Genomic DNA, 12,404 nt, shown 5'->3' on the forward strand with positions numbered 1-12,404 from the left:
AATTGTGCTAAAAGAAATCCTGCTATTCTAGCAACTTTGTAAGTTTATAAGAGCAATATTTAAACTATGCTCCTATTTGTGGGCCTCTATCCCCTCATTACTTTAGGCTTTGTCCATTTTTCTTGCAGTAAGTGGTTGAGAGGTATGCCTACAACAGCTCCAGTTAAGACAGATGGTTTGAATCCCTTACTGTATTGGCAGATTTTAGTTTTGCTTAAATTGCCCATTTTAGCTTGAGACCACTGCCTTAAAGGAAACAAGGACATCATTCTGCTATATCACGGTATTAAAAAGCATAAATACAGAAAATAAAACTGCACCTGAAATGACCACCTCTGGTAATAATGTGCTACTTCCTATATATTATGTCATGTTTTCCATCCTTTTAACACATACTGGATACATACTCTTTAGAATAAAAAGACTGTAATGCTAGAATGGACAGCATTATAACAGTTTAATCTTAATGAAGGCCAGCTTACTTTCCAAAAAACTTTTTGATGCCTTTTGGATTTTTCTTGCATTCTGGTGATGCTGGAGACTGTAGACCAGACTCTGTTCCAGACGACCGAGGTGAAACATCACTGGAGCTCAGAGTAGAGTCTGCACTTTTGTCTGTTTCTCCTAACATGAAGCACATAAAAGCAAATGTGTTTTAAGCAATGCTATAATTTCTGAAGCAAGATAGTAAAAGGACTGAACATAGAAATCTGTCTAACATGCATAGGATAATGTGCATCTTGTAAGAGCTTTACATTTACTCAAATTCCTTAAAACGCAAAAAAAAAAATGCTTTCTAAAAACACTACCCAAAACATGGTTTTTACAAGGTTATGAATTAGAGCAATTATATAGAGAATTAGAGCAAATATAAAGCCATTAGGAAGCAGGTGAACACTAACCCTGGTTCAACATAGCTTGTAGAGCACACATCATTACCTTGCTTCAATAAAATCACAGTGGCAAACTTAAGTACTGATTCAAAAGAAAGGACATACTTCTATACAAAGCATGACTTTGCATAAAAAGGAGTGACAGTAGTTTATAAGGTACACAAACTGTAATGGGGATATTGTAATTCTCATTCTGGATTCATTTGGGTTATATTAAACCAGTACAGGAACTTTACTTAATTTCTGTAACTAACATAACTTAGATTAGCTGACCTTGATATGCCTTTTTTATTCTACTTTAATGGAAACACGGTAGTTAGATTCATTGTCCAGTGCAAGCATCACCTTTGATAAGTATGCTTTTGTGAATTACATTTTATCCAACTGTTGTTGTGAACATTAGTAGTTCAGTAGACAGCAGTAGTATGGTACAGTCAGGGTTGCCAGATTTGTAAAGGGGCAGGTAGGGAACAAAAAAAGGTCCTTCACATTAAGTGAAGACAAAAACAAAAAAAAAAAAGCATCAGGCAGTTCCAGATTAAACAGAAGTGGCTCCGCTTTGCGATTTTTTTGATTGGCTCGTATGCCGGCATACAGGCCAATCAAAAAAAAAAAAACGAAGCGGAGGCTGTTTCACATGGATTTTAACCTGCAGTGTGGAACTCGGGATTGGGCTGCTGATCCCAGGACAGTCCCGCTCAAATAGGGATGTCTGGCAACCCTGAGTACAGTATTCATGGGGCTTTCCTATCCATTTAGTTTGCTACATTTCGACTTAATAAGCATATGATGTTCTTTAATAAAAATGACACAAGCCCTTTGTAGCTAGACTGTTCCTGAAATCAGGTAGAATTTTTGAGGAAATAGTTAATAATTAATGCTTTGAACTTAAAGTATCTGCAGATCTTAGATACTCATGCATTAGACCACAGCATGCTGAAAATATTGACATTCTAAAATAACAAATCACAGAAAGAGAAAGAGAAAACCATGACATTCTAATTATAATTTGTGTACTTTTTAAACACAAGGCTAATCAGAACTGAAAGAAAAATTTTCATAACAAAATTATCTTCCAGTTTGGATATAGAGCATGAGGTTATTACTAGCATATGCTTGTTCATCACATCATACAAAGTCCACCCATGTCAATGATCTGTTATTAAGTATGTACAGTCATTGTCTATAATGTCATTTATATTCTGCAGAACATTACAGTAATTCGTTGTATGTGCATTTGCAAATGAAACAGCTTATTTCCACAGTAGAACTTACCTGTATAGTTTCATAGTGTCTCACAAACAGACAGAATTAATATTTTAAAAAAGAGATTAGCAATTTGTATTTATTTTTTTAAACTATAACAAATTTGCAAAACATGTCATGTTTTTAAAGCTTTTAGTTGAGGACATGGTTCTTTTCACATCTTCAACAGTAATACTGCTTCACTGTGTCAGAAAGAGGATCCAAAACAATTTGGCAAATGGAAAAGTACAAATCTTTTCATATCACCACATTTTACTTTAATGAACCTGATATTCCCGCATAGGACAGACTTCTGTGCTTCACATCCACAAAATGTGGAAGGGCAGAAATGTAGCTAAGGTGGGGCATAGGGAGCAGCAGTCCCAAATCCAAGATGTTAGGGAGTATAATCGTCAGTTGCCAATATTGTAAATGCCACCAGGGCTGAAGCAGTAAAGCAATGAAGCACTATGTGCTGTCTGCTACAATGCACATTTGTATTTATAGAATACGTTTTTATTTATCTATCTTGGTACTCAACTTAAGAGTGGAGGTGAGTCAGTCGAGGAATACACCTTGAAGTGAGAAGAGCACTGTATTAGGGGAGACAGATTTATTTTCCTTAAGTTCTTTAACTTAGAGTTGTGGACCACCAGATTGGGGAACAGCACCAATAGCTAGATGAGCAAGCTACAGCTCAGAGGAAGGGCATCAAGGAAATGAAGTCTGACTGGCAGCAAATGTCGAGAATCTTTACTTTATGTTTCCATTTGCTAACTTGCCAGGTGCTTTGGTCCAAGGATCCTTTTCAGCCCTGACCTGGGCAATAGGCATTATACATTTAATACAGCTTGAAAAGGATGACTGTCACTTGTCAGTCGCAATGAATAGCAACTCAGTGTGTTGAAATAACTGAAAGTCTGTTTATCTGCCCAACAATTTGAATGAAAATCCATTTTGATGAACGTGTCAGCTACATCCAACTCTGTAATACAGAACAAGAATAAGTAAACATACGTGAAGAAGCTTTATCTGGTGAATGGTGTTACCTCTACATAACTACTGCAGAGGTTTCTGTTTGCACACTGACCATCATTTTTCCCTGTGTGGCATTTTCATTTTTATCCCCAGATGTGCATGCACCGAGTAATTTTAAGAAAAGGGAAAGGGGATGCAGACTGGCTTGCTCTCTCACCTTAAAAAAATCTTTTTGAAACACTTTCTTTTGGGTAATTTTCACTGTGTGATGTTTTCAGTTATTTGGAAATCAATTAAGAGAAGTTTCAATGAAATGAAAACATAAATGCAAAGGCGTTTAAGAAGAAATAGTGACATCTTTGGACAAAGATTAAATAGGCAGACAAACAGATGTAGATGTACAGTAACTGCAGCTTGTGCTGTAAATAGGGATTAGGATGGGGTATACAGATATTGGTCTGGCACTTAGTGCAGAGTGTAATGGCCTGGAACAATCGTTCCTGTGGTACAAGGTTTGATTCCCTCCTCACTCATGTGCCTACTGTGTGACCTTAAGCACGTCATTTAACCAAATACCACTTGAGGGCAACTGAAAATTTGGGCTAGGCTCCTCAATATTCCTCTGGACTGTAATATTACTAACTATAAACTTATGACATCAAAGTAGATTTGCAGTCAGTTTGAATACATGATGGTGAAACAAAGTTCATCCATTTACCACAGTGCATCTTTGATTATATGAAATAACTATTGTGGATTTTACTATAATAAATGCCTGTAGCTATTGTTCTTATAGAAGATGCAGATAGAGATCTTAAAATACTCTTAACTGTTGCTTCTGAATCAGATGAGCTTAGGCAGTATGTTTTGTACTACAGGAACTATTTTATTTAACACATTTTTGAATGTAGCTATGACTTGTATGAAGAAATAGTTTTGATATAGAGTTTCAAAGTCAGATAATTTAGAAGCAAGGAGTCTTTAGCAGTAACTGGGAGCCAGCTAACATTTTGGGGTGGCAGGCACTGATGAGCCATTGAGTAATGAAATATTATAGCAATAACCCATGCCTGGGTGTGGGTAATGCTGGATTTACCCACGGTTGGTGTGGTTTGGTCACAAGGGTGAAGCCCGAGTGGCCAAACAAAGCCAACTGTGGGTAAATCCAGCATTACCCACACCCAGAAGTGGGTTATTGCTATTATCTAATGACATTATTTAAGAAAAAAAAATTATTATTTTTCTTAAATAATGGCATTGTATAATGCCTCCTTGCTGCCCTTCCACAGCTGTCTAGTATTCTGCGGCAGTTCTGATGTACTGCGCATGCCTACGCAGTACATCAGAGCTGTGGGCAAAAGCAAAAGCAACAGAGAAAGCAAGATCTCCGTTGCTTTTTAAAAACTGTTTCGCTATGTTAAATGAGTTTAACATAGCGAGACAACTTTAAAAAAAGCAATGGAGAATCTCTGTTGCTTTTTTAAAGCTGTCTCCCTATGTTAAACTCGTTTAACATAACAAGACAGTGTGAAGCAACGGAGATCTTGCATTCTCCGTTGCTGTAAAAAAAAAAAAAAGAGTTTTAGTAATGGAAAAAGTCCGGGCAACCCGACCTTTTTCCATTACTATAACTCTGATTTACAACGTGCACGCTGACCTATCAGCGTGCACGTTTTTGAATATTAAAGGGGGGTCATTGTATAATATGAAATAACCTGGCCTTCAAATGTTTTCAGGCTCACATACACTCAGTCTCTCTCTCTCATTAAGTGTGTGCGTTTGAGTGTGTCCGCCTTTGAAATGTAGTGGTCACATTAAGCATACATGCTGCACACGAGCATTCAAGTGTCTTTTTTTTTTTTTTTTGGCCAGTAAGAAAGAAAATAATGTACTAACCTTTCTAGACATATGTGGATATTTATGTATTGGTATAAAATCAGTAACTTAACTCTCGATGAATGGCTTATGGTAACTCAAAAGTGAAAACTTGAATAATTGCAAAAGCTATGTCAGGTCAATAAAAAGTATTGCAGCACATCTATCAGTGGACCAAAACAGCACTTATTTTAATTTTCCAGTATTATGGCCAGGGGCGGCTCGTGGCATCGGTCTGCCGGACTGCAGCCCCCTCAGCTAGACAGCTGAGTAGTTTGTTTAATTTTTTATAAAAAAAAATAAATCTGTTTTGTACATTTTAAACCTTAAATTTAGTCGACTCGAAATTACACGCATTGGCGCTTTAATCGCAACAGCGGTTTCCTAAATTCTTGCTGGGTTGCTGCAATGTTTACATTGCAGCCGAACTAAGGAGGCATCATTCTGATGCCCAGAACTCAGAAATCTATGCGGTTGACTCACAAACCGCATAGATAGAAGAGCTCGGACTACGGCGATCCGCGGGCGCGTCATGGCGTGCTTGCTGGGCAAATGCTACTGATTGGTTGTCGCTCTCTTCCGGCTTTATGAGCTGGGAAAAGCGAGAATCAATCGGTTTTCGGCATTGGATGAACCATTAATCTTTTTTTTCTGTGTGCTTATATTTAATTTTATTATAAAGCTTAAAAACGTTTTTTTTATTTTTTTTTGGCTCAACAGTTACAGGAAAAAAAAGAAGTTGAATCGGTGGATTGCGGTGCACTGGTCGGATAACAACAGTAGTGTAAGTGAACAGCTCAACATCACTTAAGTTTTTCTTCTTTCTCTACTTTTCTTTTTTATTCAGCCATTCTACTTTGCTATTACTTAAAGTTGAGGAACCTCGTCACAGAAAATGCCCAAGGCTGATTCTGAGTTATTAAAAGCCGACTTTGCTTTAACTCATAACAAATTTCAAATGTGAAGCATTTGTCTGCGGGAGATCTAAAATAACCACCACTGTTAGTGTCTTACTCTCATTGCGAACAACTCCATAAACTTGTGTGCAGCTTAGAATGATGAATAATTGCATTGCAGTCAGGAGAATGAAATCATAAATGCATGGCTTATGGGTGGAAAATACCAAGTTATGAAAGTGTTACCTTCTACATTAGGGTGCAATGCTGTGGCGTGTTGGGGGGGGGGGGGTGTACGGATAGTTGAAAACACACACACACACACACACACAGGACACCTAATAGGTAGTGGTTGGGGCAGACTGATTATTTACGTGGTGTGGTTTGAAATACACCGTTTATGAGGCTTTATGTGGTTTTCAAATATGAAGAAGCATTTATTTCCGTTGTCATGGGAAGATATAATTATATACACTCTGTGCGATAAAAGGTCTGTGATGCTAGGGGACTGATTTACTGACAAAATGCAGCTGCGTTGGTAATGACCAGGGTCCTTCTTTTCAGTCAGTGAAATATGACTTTTCTAGACTAAGGATGGAAGTCCTGCATACATGAACACTCTTGCTGTAGCTGCTACCTCCTTTTTCTCGGATTGGAGCTGCTTCTGTTGGCTTGGCTGTGGATGAATCGGGACCATTGATCCCGTACAGAATGAAATGCTGTAGCGCGTAGTAAATCCCTTTTAGCCAGCTAAGGAGAATAAACAGACGCGTTTCACAAATGTCAGTGACTGTTTCCTTTGCTATTCAACCAGTGAGGTAAATTATAGATCGGAATCAATGACAACAGGTGTGTGTGTGTGTGTGTGTGTGTGTGTGAAAATGCCCCAGGTGCTCATGGTGGTGTGGTAGGGAATACCTCAGGCTTGAACCCTGTATGCAGGTGTTAAAGACTTGAGTTCCCTACCCACCACCATTAAAGTGCAGATTTTGCCTCATATTTGATATGATCTGTTCCTCATAATATCTGTGGTTTGTAAATGTTGCAATGCTTGATATTTGATGGTGTAGTAGTAGCATTGTTGCCTCACAGCTGCAGGTTCTCAGGTTTGATTCTTGGCTGGGGTTCCTTCTTTGTGGGGTCCGTATCTTCTCCCTGTGTTTGTGTGGGTTTGCTTTTGTGTCCTCCCATGTTACAAAGACATGTCTGCATTATTTCTTCCTGGGCCTCTGCTGAAAATTGTTTGTTGTTCCAAGTCAGACTGTCCTGATTAACAAATGTTAAATAAAATTGACAGGCATTTGAATTTCAGACTTCAGGTTTCTGAATGTTTAATTCCTTGCAGATTTGATGGTGCAGTGGTAGTATTGTTGCCTCACAGCTATAGGTTTTCTGGTTTGATTCTTGGTTGGGGTGGCTTCTGTGTGGAGTCTGCATCTCCTCCCTGTGTTTGTGTGGATTTGCTCTGGTGCCCTGCCATTTTACAAAGACGTGTCTGCAGTATTAATCCCTGCGTCTCTGCTCAAAATTGTTTTTGTTCTGTCCGCAGTAAAATTGACTGGCATTTGAATTTCAAACTTCATGTTCTTTAGAATACATAGTAGCACAACCTTTTTTTCTAGCAATTTTCTAAGTTTATAAGATGAATATTTTAAATTTGTCCCTATTTTTGGGACTGTATTCCCCCATTATTGGCTTCGTCCAGGTTTTTGTGCTAAGGTTGACAGCTATGGCAAGAACTGAATTCACTGAATATGTTTGAGGGCTGTATTCCCTCATTACTGGGTTTGTCCAGGTGTTTTGTACTAAGAAGTTGACAGCTATGGTGAGATCTGAATTCACTAAATGATAGCCATTTAAGTTTCAGCCTTCCTCTCTTTTACAAAGCAGCTGATGTGGCGTAGTGGTATGTTACTCTGACTGTTTTTTGCTCAGGGACCTTGGCAGTAAAATATATGGTGGCAACACAACATTTTATTCTAGCAACTTTCCAAGATTATACAAGCAATGTTTAATGTGTCCCTGGTTTTGGGCTTTGACCCCCAATACATTTTGGCTTTTTCCAGTTTTCTTGAGCTGCGAAGTTGAGATGCAGTTGAGTATTGAGTAGATTTTAGAAGGAGCTGATAGCTGCAGGGGAACAGAATAGTGCTTTGCCTAGTTAATACTATAGCACAACAGGTTGTGTACTTGCTTTTGATGCAGAAGGCTGTGGGTTCTACTCCCACAAGGAGTGGATGCTGCCGTACTGAGAATGTTCTCCTTGGTGAAGATACTAACTATGAGTTCGTTATCAGTTTGCCATCCATTTCCTCTTGCAATATTATTACTAGCTTATCATTTTTTTAATGTTATATGTAGGCAATTTATTCCTGAGGGGCAACAGACACTTTATTTTTCGATGAAACCATGAAATATAAAGGTGATTGCTAGCAGCAACCGCTTCATTAGTTACAGATTTCTTTAATGTGGAATTATTTAGATGACTTACTTCAGAGATTGTGCATATTTACTGATAATGGACTGTAGAATTTTGCATATTTACTGATAAAGGTGCACTGTAGAATTGTGCATATTTACTGATAATGGTGGACTGTAGAATTGTGCATATTTACTAATAATGGTGGACTGTGGAATTGTGTATATTTACTAATAATGGTGGACTGTGGAAGTCTGAGTAGACTTTTTTTATGAAAATGTTCTCAACTGGGCAGTTTTGCCATTATGGGTGCATATGGTTTGTTTCATTGCTTACTGGAAAAATGTTCAAAACAAATTTAAAACACCCTCTAACAAGTGTACTGTATTGTACAAGGAATATAATTTTAGTACAATGAGGAAGGTGTATCAAACAGCACATGTATGTTTCATATGCAAGGGGCCTATGATTTGAAAACAGCCCAAAATTAATCTTTATCTGCCACTGGCAAAATGTATTTTCTTTGAATGTGGGTTTCAATGCTGTTTCAATGAATGTGAGTTTCAAGGGCAGAGAAGTTTTAATGCTAAGTTTTCATTGTGAGACTGCATTGCTTTGTTTAACAGATGACTTAATGTTTGTGCTGTAAAATACAAAATAAAACTTTCAAATGAAGTCCAACTCATCATTGAAGTAAAGCAGTATGCACATTAGTGTTTATGGTAAATGGAGTGAAATAGCCAAGTAATGGTTCATTGGAATGGCTGCAGAGGCTCCATTCAACCATTATTTTGTCGGGGGGGGGGGGGGCAGCAAACTCAGACAGGCCCAGCTGAACTATACCTCCCAACTGTCCAGGATTTCAAAGAATGAATAGATTTTTGCTTCTTATTTTTGGTTTGTTGTTCATAAAATTTGTAGTTTTAATTCCTAAATGATTTGCCAGAAGTCACTAAATAATAAGTTTCAGACTTCATAACCTTCATAAAAATGCATGCTAAAGTAAGAGCTGTTCTATCAACTGTTTCAATTTATACAAGAGCAATTTTTAGTACTGTTTATATGTGCCCCCAATAAATTTGGCCTTGTTCAGATTTACTGCATTAACAGGTTGAGAGGTACATGCAAATAAATTGCTTTATAGAATTAGGCATAGCCAACCTCTCAACTGTCCCCAATTTTTGGCTCAAAATGTTGCTCTTCCCCCTAATAATCCCTCCGCAAAATAGCAATTTTGGAAGAAAACATGGAGGGTTTACAATTAAGAAATAACTGTAATAATCAAAGTTATAGATTACTTGAAATGCATGTAGATTCTTTTATTTTGTCAGCTGCTCAAGGTAGCAGTACTAATATTAAAGTGTCCCTTCTTTGACAGGTAGCAGCTGTATTGTGTGTCTATTTTATATTTTTGCATCACATTTTTGGTCCATTTTCATAAAATTGTGTTTTGGCAAATTAGTGACAAATCACTAAAGACTGAAGTTAGAAAATGACAGACATTTGAGTTTCAGATTTTATACCCTTCAGAAAATTCATACTAATGCAAGACCTATTCTATTATCTTTCTAAGTTTATTAGAGCAATATTTAAAAATTGTCCTTATTGTTGGGCCTTTGTCCCACTTCTGTGTATGGATTTGTCCAGATTTCTTGCTCTTGAGGTTGAGAGGTATGACAAATGTGTCAGGGCCATCACAGTCAGCCAGAGAGATTTCAAATTGTGACATGCTTGTTGCACCCACTCCCCATGTAGTGACTCTGGATGTGTCCAAGCAAGGCAAGGAGTAGTTGTATCTACCTTGGATGGGGAGGACACACTGCATAAGTACTACAGTGGCTTTTCATCTGTCCTTGATTTTGCAGAATGGTCTGGTTTCTGTCATATTTTGTACTGTTGATTTATGCTTATTACTCAGATTTATGCTTATTACTCAAAGTGCCTGTTGCTCTGTGTTTAAGTAGCAATGCTTTTAATGACCATAAGGTAAGCTTGTCTGACATCGTAAGATGCAAGTAAGCTTTAATAAGCATACTGTTAAAGAATTGCCAACATTGAAAGCCTTTCTGTTGTTGCCATGCAGAGAATACTTGACTAGATAATGTATAAGCCTTGGGTATTAAAGGACAGGATTCCATTATTTTAAAAGCTCACTACACTTGTTGGAGACTTCAGTCATCTCTACAGACTTTACCCGTAAACTAAACAGAATGCCAATCATGTGTGGTCCATAACCTGTACAGTAATCCTTTAAGCAATGTATCTTGAGCTTGTTTCTTGTTTGCTTTTCATTTTTTACTTTTATCATGTTTTCCCCATGAAACAAGTTGTCAGGCAGCAGGTCTTTTGGATAAGAAACATTTTTACAAGTGGGGGCATCACATAGATTTCTACTTTCAGCATGTTGCTTGGTACTTTAATAAAGCTGAATATATTATAATTAGAACTGCAGTGCAAGGAGAAGTGGTTTGAGTTGAGTGCTTCTGGTTTTTCTTATACTTGATTTTGACTGGCATTCCAGTAATGTATTTAAAAAGTAATTTATTTTTTCATGCCTCACAACCTTTTGTTTCCATCTAGATATTAAGTAAGCTGTCATGCAGCCAATGCATTGAAATATTTTTATTCTTCTACACTTATTTTTATCTTGATTGGACTTTTATAATGATGGTTTGCCACCCAGGGCAGCGTATTTAATTAAAGTTAGTTTTTTGTGGTTTTGTGCATAGCTCCTCCCCTTTATGGTTGACCACACCCCTTCCTTTTGACCCCACCCATTCAGCGTCTCCTGCAGCCCCCCTATGATTTGAAGTCACCAGCCGCCACTGATTATGGCTGATACTGTAACACTCTGTATTCTTATTTAATGTGCAGAAAAAAACAACATTCTAATGCAGGAAGAAGAACATTCCCTAAATATTATCTATAAAGAATCTCTTCATAAACACATACAATCCTCTCTACATGCACAGTGGTTTTGTAGATTTATACAATTTCTTACAGAAACTCACTTTCACCTCTAGAAAGGATGTCTACTAAACCAGAGGCTTTCTGTAAGAAATAAACATGAACTACAACAAATTCAGAACTGATCTGTCCAAAATGCAGTACAAAGCTACATAACTTTCAACATACTAAGGCAATTACATAAATTAATGTAATATTGTATGCACCATAAACTTTACCAAAACTCAGTTTAATCTTTCAACCTACGGATTAAGATAAAAAAACACATTCATACTGTAATTGAAATTTCTAAGCTACTTCCATCACTGTCCTATTCAAACATTCACTGTTATAACACACTTTTCCTGACATCAAGGAGAAAGTAGTAGTCATTCCATTCTCCAAATGTAGCAAAGCCCCCCCACACACACACAAACCTCCAGGCTCTCATCCAATAATCGTCCTTCGTCATCAAGTCAAAGTTCTGGAAAAGGCGATTTACAGTCATCTCACTACTGCCTGTATCAATACATTACCATCCCACCAGCAATGTTTCTTAATATACAATGCATTCATACTTCCTAACACATTCTCACTGAAACAGCACTCAGTAACACAAAGGACACATCACAGCAGCCCCCTTTGTTGACTTCACCAAGGTGTTCATCTCTTAACTACACAAAATTAACTGCATTGTTCATTCCATGTTTGGCTCCTCAATCCTTGAAAAGATTTCTAGTTACACTAAAAAACAGAACACTTTCACTTTAACACCACATTCTCCACCATGCAGAATATTACTTTAGCCATCCACAAGGTTCTATTTTTGCCACCATCCTCTAATATTTTCATCAATTTCCTTCCTATTTACCTCAAAGACAACCTTATACTTTAAGCTGACACAATGTTCTTGAGTTTCCAACTATGAATCCATACTTCGGAAGCTCCAAACCACTCTTTAAATACCACATACATGGCTAGACAAACAGCTAACACTAAATAAAAAAAAAAAATAAATAATATATGTACTTTGGAACCCTCCCATAAACTAAACAACCTGCCACTCCTCATGCCCCTCCTTTACAATAACTACCCTACTATATCCTGGCATCTTAATATTTCAATGTATTTCTTGGCCCAGATTTAAAATCG

At 37.4% G+C, this 12,404-nt stretch overlaps 1 protein-coding gene across 1 annotated transcript in view; it reads right to left on the reverse strand.

The window, feature by feature from the left end:
- PPFIBP2 (PPFIA binding protein 2) overlaps window positions 1-12,404 on the reverse strand; it is a gene marked incomplete in the record, with an annotated part of 2,221,164 nt that overhangs the window by 195,276 nt on the left and 2,013,484 nt on the right. The window contains 1 exon segment of the mRNA XM_044058974.1: window positions 483-624. Coding sequence (XP_043914909.1) covers window positions 483-624 — 142 coding nt within the window.

This window comes from Protopterus annectens, chromosome 17.part0 (genome assembly GCF_019279795.1).
Source record: "Protopterus annectens isolate FY-2018-M chromosome 17.part0, PAN1.0, whole genome shotgun sequence".
Taxonomy (NCBI): domain Eukaryota; kingdom Metazoa; phylum Chordata; order Ceratodontiformes; family Protopteridae; genus Protopterus; species Protopterus annectens.